The sequence below is a fragment of the Opisthorchis viverrini genome (genome assembly GCF_000715545.1).
Source record: "Opisthorchis viverrini unplaced genomic scaffold opera_v5_444, whole genome shotgun sequence".
Lineage (NCBI taxonomy): Eukaryota > Metazoa > Platyhelminthes > Trematoda > Opisthorchiida > Opisthorchiidae > Opisthorchis > Opisthorchis viverrini.
Genome location: NW_008752101.1, coordinates 182,968 through 203,828, shown reverse-complemented (window position 1 = coordinate 203,828; position 20,861 = coordinate 182,968). Strand labels below are relative to the sequence as shown.

The window sequence follows — 20,861 nt, the reverse complement described above, 5'->3', positions numbered from 1 at the left end:
AAAAAAGCGATAAATATATATATATATATATATATATATATATATATATATATTCCGTGCAGTGCACAGTTCGAAGCGATCCCTGCTGCGGTTTGCCCGAGAAGCAGAATATTGCAGCCGTTTGGCGAAGTATTTCAACACAGTTGCTACTCATGTGTATGACGTGCTCGTTCAACTATGGAAGTTGATATGTACAGAGTGATCAGACAAGGCATTCAAAAATAAAAAACCGGGTTGCTGGATTGACATCTGACACCGAAGCTGTCTGGTTTTGGATGGGTGTTTACTGACGCAACGGAGGCCACTGACCGTGTTATTGGTGTTTTTCCAGAGCAGGTGGCTTGGGGCATCGAATATGCCAATCGTGCCCTGACTAACGTGGTGCAGAATTACTCAACTAATAAGGAAGATTATTCAGCGATCGGCTGGGCCTTTTATAAGTGGAGGCCAAACTTGCTGGGACAAAGGTTTGATGTGGAGACTAATCACAAACCCTTTGAGTGAATGAGAACAACCAGGTGTCTGCGCGGAAATATCACGCGGCGTGCTATCCGGTTGCCTGAGATTGACTTCACGATCCAGCACGCGCCAAAACAGAACAACCACCCGACTGTTGAGCTTTCATGAAGAGAGGTTGAATACGAGGCCTACACGATTATGATTTGGGCCAAAATGCCTGTAGTTTGATAGAATGATTCTGTATTACGAAAGGTTACAGCCACCTTTTACCATGGAGATAGTGTTGAGAACTAGGGTCGGGACAAAAAAACTGGTGACGTCCCAAATTCCATTCGATAGGCCAAGACTGAATGAAGCTTGCATAATCTCCCTGAAACGCTGCGATAAGCTGCTGCTTGTGCTGTCCCCTCTTGAGGTGGAAGCGTATCACCGAATGCAAAGCGACTGCACACACAGGGCGTACTAAGACATAAAAATTATTCCCTCAAACCACAAGTAAGGTATTTTATCATGAGGTGCCCTGCAAGCGCTGCCAACGGATAGATGTGGATGCGACAGGGAGAGTTACTTCATGTAACCCATTTCTATCCCAGAAATCAGTGGAAATCAGTACAGCGTAATTACTACAAATCACCAGGACTGTTTGTTTGAAAAGGCAGCTTAACCAAATTAATAGGTGACGACAAGCAGTGGAGTGGTAATACACAACACACTCGTCAAACCCGGGGTGCGAATTAAGAAATTTGCTTTGAGCGCGAGAAAATAAAGAGATCTCTCAGCAGCTTTGCACCAGCCGATCAAAGTCGGCAAAACTCCAGCGGCATAAATAGGCCCATCTAATCTAATCTAATCCATCAAGGGGTGGATGCTGCCCACTTGAGACGACTGGGAAGTTAAAATGCCAGTGCTTTTGTTAACGCATCATGCAACAATACAGCCAACTTACATGAGAGTCCGGCTCATAGTAATTTATGATCAAAATCCGCCTATTTCAGTTGATCAGGAAATTGGGTTGTAGAAGACCACAAACTTGCTTCTGGAAGAGCTAAGGAAGGAAATGAGGGAAGATAGAAAAAGCTGCGCCGTCATTCAGTAATGGACTGGACATAAAACGGCAAGTAGAAAGACACGACCATTACCCATAGGACGGAAGGTCCAACGGATGGATCACAAGAATCCCAAACTGATTTGACTTGGATCTCAGAAGCTGAGCAGCGGCAAGGCTCGTTTGAGATTATCGACCGTCCAAGGAGAGTCTTCAATTCAGGACCGACAAGAATCGAAATAAGTAAACGGTACTCATCTTCGGAAGTGTTGGGTTGCACCTACAGTGGGGTCCAATATGCTTGCTACTGGGGACGGCCCAAAACAACCATGCATGCATGCGACCCTGATAGTGGAAAAATCTGTAACGGCCTACAGTATACCCAAAGAATGTGACCCATCTGTGGTGATGTCCAAACACCGCCGCGCCACTTTTGAAAGGTGATTTTCATTAAAAAACTGTTGAAACTGGATAGCCTTGTTCGTTTACAATTTTTTAAACATCCGGTGAATATTCATAAATGTTCACGAAGAAGTAGAGAATGCCTAGGTTTTATAAATTATGTGCATATGAGGGATTTACATTCCTGCCTAATAGATTGTTTGATAACGAAGGACGTAATCTCGAGGTTTTTCCCTTTTCCTCTCAGGAATTGCGCCTTGAACGACCTTTATGGAGGGAAGTTTAGTGCAACTTAAGTGTCAAAGCAGTGGAATACCATGCTCTTGACGTAAGATGGATTTCATTTGACACGCGCTGAACCTCATGAACTCGAGGCACCCAAAGAACACTCTGTGCACATGAAAGCATGTAGTGGAGCTCTTACGCGTCTGCATTGCAGTGAACGTAATACGAGGAAGTGACTAGATTGAGAAGGCACGACCAAGTTAATCTGATTGATAACCTGATGTTGAATACAAATATCAATTGCTATACGGGAGACGTTGCAACGTGGCTAACAGGCGAAAAACAGATGCCGTCTTTTAAAAACTATGATGAACAAGTTTCGCGCATGGATGCGATAAAACCTTCCCTTTGGTGCCTGGTTACAAGTTTTGTTGAACTTTCAGAAAAATTCCAAATTACCTGGACGCGAATACCGAAACAGTTCCAGTGAAAATCCGTGCGATTTTAAATTGTGGCACCTGCTTTCCAAGTAGGTCTTTAAAGGTATTGGTATTTTGGTTTATCGCCCAGCGTGTAACATTAGTATTTACGTATTTATGTACAAACGGTAACTGGCTTGCTTGATAGCGTTATATGGTGAATGTGTGGAAGCCATGATGACTATCTGTAATACTGATTGCAAACCTCTCCTAACAAAAAGTTACACCAAATTTAATGTGGCTAATTTCCGCCGAACTTGCTTTCAATTGAGTTTGTGTATTTTGGGCATTTTAAAAGAAAAGAATTGTAACGCTAAACCTTACGTTTCAAACATTTTTGCAAAACCAGTTTAACTTTGTTCTTTGGGATATGTGTAAAAGGAAGTAGTATTCCCGAACGAATATCCCGATAGTTTTTAGGTAATGAATATTAGAACAAATAATAACACATTCTCAGCTTTGTTTTAAACAAAAAGTGAACAATATGATTTATTCCATTTATGTGTTATTTAGTATAAATACCGAAATATTATGTCGGTTGACATAATGGAACAGTAACGCTGTCGAGGAAACCTCCGTTGACATACGGAGTACACCACGGATTTAGATGATATGCGTTGTCCTAAACAAATCTCTGATGAAGACAGGTAATGGTTGGGCACTGAACCTGTTTTGTTCTTGCTCAGTGAGGTCACAACAGCCACCAAACGCATCGCGTTGCTTTAAAATAGATCTTCATGAAAACAGGTTATTGCAGCTGCCTAGCGTCAGGCATCTATTTGGTTTGTTGTTCTGCGTATGGACTACATCATGGCAATATGTATGATGTGTGCGGGTTAGTCGTTGGTGCCTTCAAGTTAATAGTGGTTTGACATTCTACTGTCCAAGCATTTCCCACAGTTCAGCGAAGCAGATCCTTCAAGCAACTTCAGACAGATAAGGTCACCACTATAAGAATATTCAGGAACCAAACTTTGCCCGATAGCTAAACATTTATGGTGTATAAAAATCGATGCTTTTACATTTAGCAGTTCATATTGATAAGACGTGAGTGATTTAGGAGGGTCTCAGCCTTGTCCACTGAAAAAGATTCTTTTGAAATGTTACCTAAGACAACATTTTGTTTTACTTCGGAAAAACAACAAACCATATGTGTTCTGTTCCTCAGTACTTCGAATGAATGTTTAATTATCTATGCGAAAGTAGTTTACCTAGAATATGCTCTTCAGGAAGTTCTATAGCTTAACTCATCCGAATTCAGGATTTTACGGAAATGGCTGGCGCTAATACATGCTATTTGGAGCGTGAGTGCGAATAAAATTATATTTGGTGGTTTCGCACACTTTAGGGTTGGTTTATCCCTGCCGGTTCCGTAGACAGTGACATGAAGAAAATGTTTCGTAGGCCGGTCAGCGGCACCGATTTTAGATTGAACATGAAGCAAGCGGAAGCGATCTAACTGGCGTGCAATCTTCCTTCGACGCCTCTTGTATCAAATAATGCAGTCCAGGTTGCAGGCTGATACATATATATATATATATCTTGCAGAAAATTGCCTGGATAAAAGCTGAATTATTTTGTTTCCTCGAGATGAGTATTTTTGAATAATCAGAACACCTGGCGGATAAACAGAAGGATATTATCCATGTTATTACTCGGTTTAGCGAGCACCCGTGAATTTGCATCACTTAGTTTAAATATGTTGTTGGTGATTGAAGAATAACGGTATGGTGTTGGTTTTCTGATAACTAGATAAAGAAAATGTTTTTATATGTGTCCAGCTGTGCTCATGAGGATAAATTGGCAGCATTTATCCGTGGTAAACTCTTGGATAATTTGGTGGAGTTTATAAAGGCTTATTGAATGTGGATTTGTTCTTGCAGATGGTATCAAATGCGCAGTTGTTAAGCATCCAAACTCTTCAAATTGTATTGTGATTATCTTACACAATTATACTTTTATTTATTAATTATCTGAAAAAAATATTTGGGTGCAGTAGTTAGCGAGGTTTCGCTAAAAAACGTGATGCTTATTAACTTGATATCATCAAACTTACGGATATATTCGCACATACCTCATGTGAGGATAACGGTAGAGTTATGTTTGAGCGTTATCCGTATATTAGGAATTGAGATATTGTTTGTCCGTCGGCAGGATATCGCAAATTTGACCCTACGAGCCATATTTCTACATATCAAGCTAGCGTGAAGAATCATTGTTTATTTTCCTTCCGGAAACTTGTGAGTCATAGTCGGGTCCAGACGCTCCTAAAACATCGGGCACCTTCTTGCTTATTCAGCTATTTACTCGCAAGTTCTACATCCATGTGCGAAACTAATCGATGATTTCCAAGCGAAATAAATAGCATGTGTTTGGTAATCCAAGGTCAAAATAATCTGCATACTCTCTGAACGTTCGCTCAAACGAGTAAATTTTATGGAGCAAAAGTTGAGTTGCCCATTAACCCAAGAGTTTACATGGTAAGGCTCAGTTCAGTGAATGGACTTGAAACATCGGATTTAACTATTATGAATTAAAAAATTTTCATTCACCTTAATCAGTGAGATCACACAAAATTTCTATAATTCAACGATCAGTTAGTACCGGTGCTCGCGTTTACCGTGAGTTCACGAAATATAACCAAAACATGCATGTCGTTGGTATTTTCTTCTAGTTGTCTCACTGAGGTTAATTTAAATGTGCTTTATGAAAATTCTATTTGATTAGCAGAGGTTGTTTGAGTTTACGACTTCCAGTTTAGATGAATCTATTGCTTTTACGAAGCAGCATTAAATGTTACTGGAAAGGTATTCATGCAGCATCGTTATTTTGCCATTTGCCAAATCTTCGTGACCGAAAAAGCCATTTTTTTCAAAATAGCGCTGGCTCAATGCAGAACGATAATCGCTGGTGGCAAATTACCTGCCAGTCAGATGTTACTGACGTCTTCAGAAAACGTCTTTTAGAAAACATTAATATAAGTGGTACAAATACTCCACTTTTTGCTTCATTCTCTTTGCATCCAAAAAATGTGCCTAGTGATGTACACGAAGAAAACAGTTATGCGTAATTTTTTGTTGTACAGCTGAAATTCGTGAAGATAGAATATCCTTTAAAACGGTTAATTTACCAACTAATTTAAACAAGGACGATGGTGATCCATTGTGTGCCATACAAAACAAAGCCCGTGGCATTTGTTTGCCTCACCTCTGTTACACTATCAAATACATCTTGCCTCCACAGAAAATCGTAATACGCCTGCTTATCGAGTATTGATTAGAGGTTCGGAGGTGGTTTTTTTCCCTAAAGTCGCTAAACTTGTCAAAAATATCATTCAACCATTGAGCTCTTCTGCATAACTTCATTAGTCCTTCTGGTAAGCGAACTTGTGTAACTAGTTATCGTGTTTTTAAAAAGCTTCAGTGCAACCTATTGTTTTACGACTAAACTAAAACATTGAAACATAATTAAATATTTCATTTGTAAGGCTTGCGGAATCGGTTCTCAGTACACGAAAATTATTTGTCCACCTTATATCTCATTAGGCGCGCACCATAAAACTTCATCGCCGGCCAAAATGTCCCTAGACACTTACAGCTGAAAGTAACCCCTTGTATAAATGCCGTTTTCGGATCACCACTATACCGTGTCCTTTTAAAGAGAGAGGGCAGTATGAGTACGCATTGTGCGGCATCATGCAAGGCTTAAAGTCTTTCTATATTCTGTCTGCAAACAGTATAGCTATCAAAATAATGAACGTGCAGACAGATGGTATGTCGCTCCAACGCATATGACGATAAACAACGGCGTGCCTCGGGCAAGTATAAATGCTCTAGGGTCATCTTCTGAATCTGAATTCCCCCAAAATCAACGGGCGCAATGAGCAACAATATTTTGCCAAAAGACTAGTTTAACTTTGATAACCTGACCCATACAAAGTTTTTACCGCAACATATATATATATATATATCTAATGTGCGTATCGCTGCAGCCGGATACACGGGTATACATACATTTTGTCTGATGGTATTACTTCTGTGAAAAGAATACTATTTAATTCACTTGAGAATATCCAGGCCAACCTACTCATCTAAAGAATTTTGGTTATATCAATAGTTAAGTAAACCTCAGAATATTGATAATGTGGTGAAATATTGGTAGCTCGGGTGAGTTTATTGGTTGTTGATCAGGTGGCTGTTGATCTGTTCGCCGAGTAGTTTGCCAAGCTCGGCGAACAGATCAACAGCCACCCGATCAATTGCCAACCAATAACCTCAGAATATTGTTTACTATCTAGCTCATACGCCATGCGCTTATAACATATGTAGTGCCTTTTACTTACCGTGTCTCAGCCACGTTGTGAGCTTTACGGACTGCGTTAAGACTGGTTGAATATCCCTGGATGCGCAAAAAAGCCTCGTGAAAAATGATGAAAGATATTTTCTCATTCAGGGTCGTTACTACAACTTAACAATTTGATAGAATTGAACGCGTTTAATCTGCTTAGGGTTTGATGAAACTGTGTACCAAAAATAGTGTCACTAAAACTTACAGCTGGGGTCACGTTCTGGTATGAAGAAAATCTTGAAGCTTGCACATTTTCTTCTAAAAAAGTTAGAGTATATTGGAAGCTCAAATTTGTCCTAGTGGAAACTATTTTTTGAATAATCCAGAGGGAATTTCAGCCACAGTCGGAAGGTAGTGGTAAGCGTTCTAGCTTAACACAAGGTCTTGATATTGATTTACTGATAGAATCTGTAGTTAACGTAACCACCATCATCACACACAGCGGTTTCCCTTAGAGGGCTTGGTGCGTGCATTGGCAGTAAAATGTGAAAACGAATGCAGCATTGAGCAGTCTATTTATTATTATTATTGTTGCTACCCAAGCAAAGAATAGTTAAAAGAAAGTACCAACACGTTTGGGATCAATACAAATTGGCTGCATTAGTTTAGCCTAATCATATTGTATAATGAAGAAAATGGTTTATTCCAAAAATGCTTCTGATGTTTTAATAACCACGACAAACTTGTAGAAATGATGTATCCTATTGTTATGTATGAATTGTGTCCACTACATAGTTGATCAGGTGATCACTTGAGTTGATCCGATTCTTCTAGTGGTTTGTTTGGTTTGTTTAACACAAGTATCCATCAGCGAATGAACAGACGTTTCTTAAAATAACGAATGGATATTTACTGGATAAATCTCACAAACATCCAATAAGTTAACCGTAACTTGTTCATTATCCAGACAACTGCAATTTAAATGCGCACTCTAGTGACCGTTATTCCAGTCTTCTCGAGGACGCTTGGCGATTTTTGGAAGAGTTCAGAGAATACATATTTGGACTTAGAATATTGCAAAATCAAATGATGTCAGATCCCGAGCAACCATTCTCTCAAGTTGGGTGTCCACCTTTTCATGCGTTTTAACGCCCAATACATTTATTCCAGCTGTAATTTTGAAAACGCACTCTAGAAAGGCGGTCGGGTTGGGAATACTGAGTTTTTCACGGGTTTGCGTGACACCGTGTGACATTTCTATGGATTTAGCATGATTACAGTTGAGACACACTTAAATTATCAGTACACTACATGCGAAAGTTTTGTAGATACGCTATTATGAAATTAGTAAAAACTTCATTTTTTACAGTAACAAGCAATACTGTCATAAAGATCAACACTTTATCGTGGAGGACACCGAAGAGCTAGCCAACCTAAGACGCTGGTATTATTGAATATAGCAGAGTGGAAAAAAGTTTATTTGTCAACTAATTAATTGCTAAAATGATTATTGTCTCCCCAGTCGTGTTAATGGCAGCTTAACTTTAGAGTTTACACTACTAAATAGCGAACAATAAGACACCCGAGATCGACATACAGCTCTTATTGCAGTGCTCTAGCATTGCACAGTGAACCGAAATACGCGAAACGCAAACTTCCACAAAGATCCCACGAAAACATCAATTTGGCAGCTCGTGAAGAATCAATTTACTTTGGATTCGTATTTCCTTACGTTGTGTCAGACAGTCCTGTTCTTGCAGCTGTCTACGTATATTAACCATTAAATCGCGAAGGACCATTAACAAAATCAAAATATATTTTTATCAAAGCAAACAACTAAAGGACAGCAATCTTTCTGGTTACGTTAGAATCTTGTGAAATCTTTCAACGAAGGGATAACTTAAATGCACACGTAGAGAATATTCCTCAGCCTTCGATCGTTTCACCCATTCCCATATTCTTTTACCACCTGAGAAAAAGACCCTTCTACATTTGGGTATTCATGTGCTTCTGATCAATAAAGAATGATGTGCAAGGATAAACACTGTTCAACAGAATTCTCAAGGAGAAAACCGCAGGCACCCGATCATGTGCTTAAGAATAACTCAAGTGAATACACGCCAAAGACTACCGCTTTTATTTTATCATTCATATTTATTGGGCCCATCTGTTAGTGTACCAGTGATACTACTGATGGAGAGGCATTCGAGCAGTATGTGCTGTTCGTGGCATTTTGCTTTGCGTCTCTTTAAAAGGATAGATCTGTTGCGGAATTTGTGGAGTCGTATTGTAACCTTTTCTTGGATTTGTGCAACGAATGATTGGGGTCAATGAATATACAGGTAAGTTCAAGAAGATGAATGTCCAGTTTTTGTAATTAAGATGTAAGTAAGAGTTTTGCTCACCTGTTTAATAGTCTGTAACTGGTCAGCTGGCAGTTTCCAATAGATAAATCCCTAACGAAGGCCTTCTTCCTCTCATTAGTACTAAGTTTATAAGAAGGAATATCGGTTACTAATCTACTGCGTTACGTTAACATGCAGACGAAATTACGTTTTCACTTTCCTTCCAACCTACACGATTCCCACCGAAATTCCGTCACAAACCAGTCGTAGGCTGTCGAAGGGTCTTCAGCAACCTTGTGACTAGTTTCACTTATGAAAATATACTGCTATATCTCGAATATAGCATGGAACATGAGGGGACCTGTGTGCCGCACATTCCGTTGCAGTATATCATAAACGAGAGATTCGGTTGTCTTTCGTGAAAGCAAACTGATTTGCAAATAAGTGTAGTTCTCGAAGAGAGTTCACACTAAAGTAAAAAGTTTGGCATGTCATTTTTATGGAGACAATACCTTCATCCGTTAGTGAGCAAAATACTTAGTTCGGCACAATTACCCGGAATCCGCAAATTTCGTGGAAACATAACAACTTTCAGAATGCTGGGAATTCTCACTTATAAAACTTGCATGTGCCCGTTTATCAAGCGAAACGCAGCGAAATATCGAAATACATTGCTGAATAGATTCACTCGCCCAAAGAAGCCCTCGAGCATTTGTTTTTTTTGATATTGCATATTGGTTGATAAAATTCGTGTTATTTGTACATCTTTGAGGTAATTCTACACAGTATGGCCGGAGTGCGTACTCACGTGTTTTGAATTTAAACCGGGAAGTTGAAATTGCACCCCTGCTTTGTGCACATGAATCACTGTCAGTAGATGGAACGCTGAATTTCAAAACGTTAACATTTTTCTTACCTGTATGTTAACCTAGTTAACGGTGGGTTGAAATGAAATTAGTGTGCACCAAAACATTTTCTCGTTATAACTTGATATTATGTTGCAGGTGTATTTTGCCACAAGTAGTAAATGAACGTTTTCTTATTTCAGCGGCCTGACTGAGGTTGCCTACTAATTTGCACGTTAGGGTTGTGCAAAATTTATACGTTTTCCATAAGCCCAAGGGGATCATGAGATTGAAAATTTTTGTTTCTACGTTTTGAATTTTTTAGTTTACAATTGATACAACTGATTACCGCCACTGGCTCAATATATAAAGACAGTTCGCCACCCCATTATACTAACATCACCATTGTCAACTATAGCATATGATGAGGGTGATGCTACAATTTCACGGAATCATTACACGTGTGCCATGACAGTGGGTCCTTGGTTAACAGTTAGGCGGTTAATTTTTCTACTTAAGGATGTTTGAGTAACCCACGGTTATAGGCCGCAAGGCACCTTCAACAGGAACTAGATCGCCCACGGATATTGTGCAGGACAACCTTGTATTTCTCCGCCATCCTTGGTGAGACGTCTCCTGTACGCCCAGAGTGCACTATGATCGATGTGCCATGGATTTGTTGCCCCACCAGCAAACCTAAGTGATCTTCAGTCTGGTGATGACAAACTACCGCCGCGTTATACGCTCTTCAAGTGCAAAGGATATAAAACAGCTGCGTCTCAGATCAGCTAAACCAGAACCCAGCATAAGACATCTTTCTTCTAATAAATTGGGGCACCCTCCATCCTGCATTCTTCAAAGGAGATGTTGATGAAGGCCGGGGACACTGCTGAGGAACATATGACGGATATATACTGCCAGTGAGGTGAGCACGTAGCTCTACGTCCCTATCTTCATACAGGATAAAAACATTTCATGCAGGATTAATTGTGTAGTCAGCTTTGTGGCTGTGATATCAAGAATGCTCAATGATATTATTTCACGTTTTTCAATCCATTATCTTGGATAACAGGTTAGCAAGTATCTAGCTTGTTTCTGCCCTGACCGGGTACCACATATGTTGTTCAACCTCCATTTAAGAGATCTGTAACTTGGGGTTTTGCGCGAAACTTAGCGTCCTACAAATGGTTACCGGACAAACGCAGTGCATACACTGTTTATTTACTTTATTTGAAGAAATATTATTGACCAAGTCGATCAACACAAACAATATGTTGATTGAAGTTGTTCATTCTAAGTATGCTTGAATAATGACGGTGTTTAAATCCAACTCCGATGGAAGGGCGGCAGTATTCATAAACATATTTATCGAGTTCAGTGCGTACGTTCGCACGGTGCACGTTCGAAATCTGTTTCACTTTTCCCTCATGCGAATTTGTGAAAGAATTTTTTACTGCTCAATCCCGTTACAGAGTTCACACGTGTCATTTGTTGGATTTTGTTTTACTATAGCATACCTTTTACGTGATAACCTCTGTTATTTCGCACTCATTTTCTTTCTTGCACGCATTTTCAATGATGGCCCTAATCAACATAAGCTTCTCTATGCAGCCATCGATAGACCACAACAGGTGTGGGCGAAGTAATTGTTCGCCAAATGTAAGACGAGGTATGCGATGCCACTCCTGCAACTCTTGGTGGCACTCTGAATGCACCGTTTTATGGGAGGACCAGGTAAGCCAACTTGCTAACTGTCCTGACCAGTGTGTCTGTGCCAGCTGTCTCTGCCTTAAGGGTTCAATGCATTCCACCAACAAAAACACACCATCAAAAAATGGAACCAAATCTCTACTGCAAAACCCAAAAGGCCAGTGCGGATGTTTTGCTTTAATTGGGTCACTTGAAGCAAAACCGATTGTAGTTATATCCCCTTGTGCTCCAGAAAGCACGCCGATGCAAACGACCGCGACTCTGGATTGCAGTTTTTATTGAACCACTGCAAACCCCTTTCACAACCCAAGACTGACACTCAGGGGGAGGCAAATCTCACGTGGGAGCAGCGGCCAAAGTACGTAGAGCTATCAGCACTTCTTCCCGCAACAGACAATAAAGGTGCAGCAGTGAACCCCACACCCAAGTTTCACATTCTCATTTGGACTGGGTCAAACGTGAGGAAACAAGCGGCAAAACCGACCGGAAGATCAACTACGTGCGTTGACCTTGACATGGAGGAATGCTGCAAAAACCCTGAAACCACTGAGAATGTGAAGCTGCCAATCTCCAGCTCCACTCCGTTGAAAGTGAACTCTTTGATTGTGGACCCAGTAGTTGCCCAGGACCCTGACAGTCAAAGCTACAAACGTGACCGCAACCAGCTCAAAAATCCCTCGAACAATTAGTTGGCCACGCTGGCGACTCGGGAGTCCATACAAATACGAGTGAAAGGCGACTAAAGCCAAACAAGCCAGATAAGATTCGCCAAAATACTGTGTGTCAAATTTACTTTGAAAATGGTTGTGCATATGGAAGAAATTTTCATGTACGAATGTTTGGAACTACGTTACACGTATATATAGAACTTCTGGTGAAAGCTGTAAGATTTACGACCTAAATGATTCATGTTTGATACTGGCTGAAGCTGTGTAAAACTTAGCATTACCAGATTCGGATAGGAAGACCTAAAAGCTGGAACTTACCGAGATGCTGAGTATTATAACAGATCTTTGAGTTGTTGCATGCTATGAATTGCATTTGACACTCGCATTCTGTTTACAGGCTTCGAAAATGTAGAAATAGTGTGGATGGTAATCTGTGAGATGTTAATATTCCTTTGGCAGCCCAAGGCTGGATTCGCCTAACTTGTAGCTATTCGCTTAAGGATAGTAAGAATGTTTCTAACAACTATCGGTTCTACTAAAACCCAGGTGACAATAAACGTGCCGTTTACACAACTTTGAACGTCACTTTGATTCCGGCGAGTGGCTCAACTAACGTTTTGCTGAATTACTATTTTGTCGATATTTTCAACATAATTTTCACTTTTATTCGCCTTCTTTCGGTAAGATATATTGCATGTTGCCCTAAATTCCATAAAAGAAATCAACATGTTTATTGAAATCCATTCTGCTTCCAAACGCACTCTTTGATCTTCTCCAGAGTCATCAGGTTTCCGCAAGCTTTGTTCTTTCATCAACCTAGTATTTCAATCTTACATCATAACGCATTTGCGCACTCCTAGGATTCAAAGTAAGAGAATCATGTGAGTCTCAGCACGTTTCTTTGGAGAATGTCATGCATATCGTTTATATACATATATATATATATATAATATCGTTTCCTAGCGTTTTGAAACCTAATTAAGTTTCCCCAGGGTGTTACTAAATAGTCTATGAAGCATTCATAATCGAGGCAAGGGGCAAATATCATAACAGACGATTCAAAATTGTCGGTATAATATCGGTAGCCAAATAAAATCTTGCCTGGCCTCTGATAAAATAAGTTGTCTTCATATCTCGTCATATGCTTACAAGATTTGTAATCAACAAACACAGTGCTTTGCTGCTTGTGACTGGATAGTCCATCTGCGGGAACACCTGCTGTGTTGACTAAGGTTATAGTAAACGTATTTATCGGCAACTGCGATGAATTCTATTGAATTAATTTCATCAAATCTAATGTTATTTCTATCGGAAAAAATCAAGCTTGACAAATTTTTCAATCACGAGGCAATTTGGATACGTCAAACCAGCAAAATTCCTATCCGTCTGAAAGACCCATACGACGACTCGTGATAATTTATGTTGACAAGCAGAATGCCATGCGGAATGATCGCCTCAATTCCATTTGTATTGGATGTCAAACAGTTTTTATCAGCTTAAGTGGACTAGACAATGTATAATTATTAACATACTGAAAAAATTCCAGTACGATTTCGCAATATCCAACCGACTAGTCTCGACAATTTTTTTTTCAGAAATTGCAGAAAGCAATCATAGCAGGGTTTAGCTGCGATATGTACTAGTTGATGTTAACTCATCAATCTCGATGCACCTCTTGACGAAACCGGATTACATTCTCACTGCTAAGGTAAACAAAGTTCGGGTCTGCAGAACTACGATCGTACAAATAGACACGCGCGGTGCATTAAATGCGAGATCCAGGTTTTCGGCACGCTTGTCTAGCCACTACAATGACCCACACATATTTCATGCGAGGTTACTTGAAAAGCGTTCATTCCATCTTCCATAGACCACAAGCTACGCACCATACAATTGAGTACTTCTCCAGCCAGCTGAAAAAAAGATAAAGAGATATTCTGATAAAGTTGGAAACGAAATCCAACTGATATTGATGGTTCTCCATGATGGGTGAATTTTTGCTCCAAGTACACGAGAGACTGGTTAGATTGGCACTGGTCAATTTCGTAACTTTTGATATAGTGAATTTGCCAGCCAATCTGCGAGACTGTCGGGCCAACATCTGAGTTAAATCTGAAAAACACTTTATTTGGTAGATTTCCAGAAGATCCTCGGATAACTCTACTTGTGGAAATATGCCGCGATACTTTGACCGTCGCAATAACCAAACCCTGAAGCTTCATCCAAGCAGCATGTTACGTTCAGAAACATTTTAAATGTGGTCTGAGCTCATATTTATTTGTATTGCTTGTTTGATGCACAAGCGTGAAAAGTAATATGATTAGTTTTTACAAGCGATAAATTATTATAAACGTCATTTTGGGAAACCTACGAGGCCCACCAGAGTTCATGTTATTTTTGCTCACACACCCTTCTGGATCCCGAAGAATAGCAATTGCAACTCAAGATTTGGCTTGTTAGTCCACCATCGAATTCACAACAATAAATGTGTTGGTACGAACAGTGCCGCCCAATCGGCCTGCTGTTATTGTGTCCGCCTTTTTCGATGAAGATTGAGCCAGCAATTGCAACTCAAGATTTGGCTTGTTAGTCCACCATCGAATTCACAACAATAAATGTGTTGGTACGAACATTGTCGCCCAATTGGCCTGCTGTTATTGTGTCCGCCTTTTTCGACGAAGATTGAGCTGAATCAAAATCGCTGGCACGCCCATCCCACTCAGTAAATTGCAATAATTACTTCGCCGAGTGAAGCATTCCCGTACCCGCAGAGTTCCAACAAGAGTCACAATCGCTCTAGCGCTTGGCTGACAATTTACATCTGTCTTGTGGCACGCAGACCGCGCTGTCCGCGAGATTCGAGCGGTATTTTCCCGATCGATTGGCTACTAGCATCGAAGAATAGCAAGCTTAACAAGACGAATCATCATCTGGCGGCTTCGAACAAACTATCGTTCATATAGCGGCCATTTCGTCGAATGCTGGTGATTATAGTGTCGGGTGTACACAGAGCGTGAAATGCGCCATGTCTCTCTTGGAATCCCCATGCTGACAGTTTGCTGGCTAGTGTTGACCTGGCTTACTCCCGAGTGCTGCAGTCTGGCATCGTGACACTGGAGCAAGTTCTTTTGTTTCAGGAATTTCACACCTTCCGGACATTTCTACACATCTGGAAAACTGCATCCAGACGCCCTCGTTAGTTGACACAACGGATGCCAATCAACCGAAAGTAGATCCACCACCAAAGACGAGAAGATACAGCGTCTGATTTGCTCAATGGATGATGGAAGGATCTGACGAATAAAACTGCGTCCCACCACTGGACGCGGTGCAGTACAGGAAACAGTTGATGTCAGCTACGAAACACGTTGCTAGCCACCGAATTCGCGCGATAGTCCCATCCGAATGCAGCTTGATTAGGCCACTTACAGGAGAGGAAGTCGCTCGTGCCATCCGTTCAGTGGGCGGTTCGTCCCTAGGCTTTCATAAGCTCACGCCCAGGATTTTGACTGAATCTAGCTGAATCTCTCGTTTATGGTGGTCTCTTTCAATTGACTATGCTGCACCAGGCTACCTCGTGTTTCATTTAACACGATATTCGAGACGTTGCACTACATTCTGTGGAAGTAACGCACTACTTACACAGTTGCTGAAAACTTTGAGTTTCAGACAAGTATCACATCTCACGATCCAACTGCTTTCCATCAGAAGCGATATACGATTTCGATACTGTTCATTTGTATTCAAACGTGGACCGCGAATTGAAATCATGAAAAACAAACTTCAAGTGAGCTTGATAGTTCCTGACTGGAAGGTTGTGAGAATCCGAAAATGGGAGAAGCGAACGGAATAACTGAAGAAAATGTGAAAGTTTCGAATATCGCGTGAGGGTCAGAGGGTAAGAAACAACCGTCCCAGGTTTGTCACTTGTCCAGAGCGGTTTCCAGACCTCATATCCGGACTAGCGACTAATTTGACAGGTTGTTGGGAATGAAAACTTTGCTGAGCACAACCACACCACCCTTTGCCTTTTATGTGACTACATTCTGAGCCTTTCGCAAAACGTACTCTGAAGATCGAACCAATCGACCACCACCACCCACCGGCTCACTAGGGGAAATGCTTACTTCGACGGAATTCCCATTTTTCATAATTTCAGTCAGCACACGTTGAGCGAATAGTTGAAATTCTGTCTCGGTTAGATTTCAGCCAATCAGTTGATGATAAGTACCAGTTTATATGTCGAGAAAGACCATTCCATATTGCATGTCATTTTATACGTTTTGCCCCCGGCTTCCTCAACGAAAAGGCCGAATCCGTGCGTTTACGGATTATTCCTGCGACAGTACGCTGTGGTTCGTCAGCACTCGCCAACAGATTTTTGTCCACGGTATGGCATGGCTAATCCACAAACAGAAACCAGTTCAGATGTCTAGGTCACCAGAAATCCTTATTCTTTGAAGAGCGATAATCCTTTTCCCCGTTTTTGCTTTGTACTCGCGTGACCTATCTGGACCTGACTCGTTCTGTTGGTGTATGTACCCATATGATGATGTGAATGGCTGTGACCATCGCAGTTTAGATGCTCATATGGGATTACTCGTTGAGTCGAATGAACCTACTTGATTGTACGGGGAACATCCAAGGTGTTCTTTTATTCCGATCCCCTGGCAGGGACAAGTAAGTTTTCGGTAATAGCTTACAATCAGTAACATGTGTTTTCCAAGACCCCAAAATCATAACCTTGTTTGGTTGCCTCCCGTTAGACTGTTTTCATCAAAGTATGACCAACGATTTTACTTTCTGGGTCCTGAGATTTGCAGCGCTACCCAACACATTTTTGTTACTTTGTGTGTATTCTCTCAATGGATATACTGTACCCCCACCGTATTCCATTACCGTTTCGAGAAGGATTACTACCCCTTGGTTAGGTCGCCGAGACCTTCAAGAATGTTTTGGTTAGCTTAAACGTTAGCATTTCGACGCTTGTACCCGTAGAAATATGGTTGGACAGTCAATACTCTCTTTAGCCAATTTTATCTCAGGCCATAACGAGTTCCCGCAGCGGTTCATTTGAAAGAACTCGATAATTCCAACAATGTATGTTATCTCATCAAACCCAACCAACAGTATGATTCGCTTGTATCAGTTCGTCTAGTTTAAGTCACTTTTTGAGAACTGCATTTTCGTAATTCACTTCTCAGATTGCGTACAGATATTCTTGAATTAAGTTGAAAAAAGGAACGCATAACTTCCCACAGATTGACGATCATAACTGGGTAATGGTCCATGCGAGAACAATCTCCATATTGTTAAAACCTTGCGTTTTGCGTTGCTTTTTCCAAAAAAAACTCATAAGATCAAAGACAGGCTGAAATACGAACGCGAGGTCATTTACACATCGTGAATACTCAATTGTACGGTAACCCCTCGATCAAATTATGAACCCATCAATAGTACGTTTGCCAAAACAGTTATAGTGCTTAGAAAAACCCGCACCGAAGAACAGAGGGGTTTATATATTGTTTGATTATCTGTACAGTCACAGGCCGCGGCTAGTTCAGCACATGTCCACCGGAGTCAACTACTTCATCTTCGTCCGAAGAGGTGGGCTCCAAAGAGCTGACTGATTCCGTCTCTGTTACAAAAGAGATAAACATGCGTACGCATAGACGTGTTGAGCTGTAGACAAATGCTTATCAGTATGACGCTATCATAAGGCCGTGATCACACAGATGACTAGATGCTTTGGGTAGGTGGTATCAAAACAAATAATAACTGAAGTAGCTGTCAGCCTCCAAAAGACCGATGTACTTGATATGACTGTCTTGGCTGCCCGAAACCGGTTAGTATTCAGGATGGAAAGCGTGTAATGTATTGGGGGCATGGCAAAGTTGGAACTAGCAAGTTAGCCAGTTAAACACACAGTGGTATGGTAAAATAGATGGACCAGAGAGACCGTTTGTAGCTGGAACCGTACATGAGTTACTACTCTCGAAACCTTTTGTTGAAGCACATGAGAACGCAGCTTTGACAGAAACGTCGAGTGGGAGGGGGGCATCCCTAAAAACGCGACAGCTAACTGTGTCCCACGAAGCACATGCAGTTCTGATCAAGATGCACTCCAGGTTTTCGGACAACTGATCAAAATCACCTCAACTATTTTGGTGCTGTACGACACAAAACAAAAAACGACGTTGATGTGAACATCGTCTACAGGATCGGTACATCTTACTGAAAATTTCACAAGTAGGACACTCATGGCTTTCTCCTCGAAATCTGAGTTCGTTCAAAGCACTTTATAGTGAATTCCTAATGCGTTCAATCTCTACTATATTCAACGTTTTGCACAACAGTCTTGAGAACAGGGAGTTAACATGTAATTTCATACGTACTCACGCTACATGCAACCGTACAGGTCGAACAAACGTCCTGGTAAAAAAACAATATATGAAGACAAAATCCCGCGGCACTCTAAAAAACACGGAACCGGTTTTGAATGTTGCAGATTCATCGTTCTCGTAATCGAAGATTAATGAATTCAAACCTATTCATAAATATGAACGGTTGTAGTTCCTGAGTATTATATTATGTTAAGATTTGGCCCGCGAAAACACGCCGGGCAGTGAAATGCCGGCGTAAGAGTGGCGTGTGTTGAGCGAATGTCGTATACTGTACCAAAGGAAAGTACGGAACAAGCGCCCTGGAAAAGTTCCAAATCGAACGACGTTTATCGAACGTGGCAGTTGGATTGCGAACGTTTCATCACCAAACGACGTGACATTGTCAGTGCGGGGTTGAGTGTGTAATTTCCTATTATTCTGCCTATGACATGCACCGTCCCGAAATACGGTTTGACTCAAACGTTACTGGAAGTACGATAGGCGAAGGAGATTTCTCACCCAACGTCTGGCTTTTGCCTCATATGCGTTATTTAATGAACACCTAATTCAGCCAGACAATGGGAAGCTTGAAACTATGGTCATCAGCCGGTCGCTCCAACATGAACTCATGTATGAGTACACCGCTTGATGAAATCCGTTGTGCCTCCTAAAACCAAATGGTAATCACTCAGCTGTAACACACTTCCAGTGCTTAGCTGTCACACCATTTGAGTTATTGACAGGTTGCTCAAACACGGACAAGAGCAGTCGATATACTGAGGCTGGATTCGAACAGAGGACCTTCTGATTGGTAAGTTCGTGCTTTAACTATTGAGCTATGTCGAACTCAGCTCTCATGCCCTCGAACAAGAATTTGACTTCCTCGGGTAGGGCCAACTGCCTGAGCATCTAACTTCATTTTCTACTTGAACAATGTCGTAAACGATCTATTCCGATGCATTTCAGTTGAGTGTCCCATCAACACCAAGTTGCAAATTAGTTTTTGTCGCAACGTACAAGGTTGGCGCCAATTAGGTTTCGGCCACTTTCTACTTGACAATGTCGTAAACGATCTATTCCGATGCATTTCAGTTGAGTGTCCCATCAACACCAAGTTGCAAATTAGTTTTTGTCGCAACGTACAAGGTTGGCGCCAATTAGGTTTCGGCCACTCTGCCAGGTCATGTACGCTTACACCTAAAAGTAACACCCTATCGGTGCCTAGCTACAATGCGACCCGAGGAACCACGAGGGCTGAGATACTGTCAGGTTACCCAAGCCTAGAAAAAAGACATCACAGTGTGTACTCGGTGCATGCGCTCTCCAGATTAGATCATCCCCAGTTTGTAGAGGGAAGTAAGATGACATGACCGAAAACTGAACGGGTTGGAGTTATCGATTCAGATTGTGAATAACCTACCTTTTTTTCCCCAGAGGATTGTAATTGGAAGGAATATAGTGTTTGTTTGGATAAAATCTTCTGTTTAGTTTAGTACATGATGTGGTCGAGATGGCTCAAGTGGTTAGAGATCCGCGGTTTGAACCCGACCTCTGCCTCTCGACTTCCTCTGTCTAGGCTTAGGCAACCTGGCAGTATCTCAGCCGTCGTGCTTTGCAGCTGGGCACCGAGAGGGTGTTACAGCTGAACAATTTTTTTCTTCTCTCTAGAACTAACGTGCTGCCAATCGTTGTGTAAACCGGTACGGTTGTGGCGGTGCCTTTGTAATATTGTCCTGCAGACAAATACAAGTTTGCATGCACACACACACAAAGATAAATTGCGAAACACTGCGAAACACCACTTACCATCGCATGGCGGAAGTTCATTGAGCAGCTGCGTCATTTCGTCCACAAGTTCCGAATCACCCACTTTTCCGGAGATCAGATCTTGAGAAAAAAGAGAGACTGATTTTTACGCACGAAAATAAAAGGCGCACTGAGTCGACTTAGGTGAAGGGTAAAAGTGCATAGAATAGAGCGGCAGTCGTTCTTCAACTAACTTATTACGCAGGG

The 20,861-nt window shown here is 41.2% G+C and overlaps 2 protein-coding genes across 2 annotated transcripts in view; one reads left to right on the top strand and one right to left on the bottom strand.

Moving 5' to 3' along the window:
* T265_11069 (hypothetical protein) overlaps positions 1-202 on the top strand; it is a gene marked incomplete at both ends in the record, with an annotated part of 28,299 nt that extends 28,097 nt beyond the window's left edge. The window contains one exon of the mRNA XM_009177621.1: positions 63-202. Within this exon, the coding sequence (XP_009175885.1) occupies positions 63-202 (140 nt within the window). The remainder of the gene's footprint in view (positions 1-62) is intronic.
* Positions 1-20,861, bottom strand: part of T265_11070 (hypothetical protein) — a gene marked incomplete at both ends in the record, with an annotated part of 73,798 nt that overhangs the window by 43,844 nt on the left and 9,093 nt on the right. The window contains one exon of the mRNA XM_009177620.1: positions 18,054-18,103. Within this exon, the coding sequence (XP_009175884.1) occupies positions 18,054-18,103 (50 nt within the window). The remainder of the gene's footprint in view (positions 1-18,053; positions 18,104-20,861) is intronic.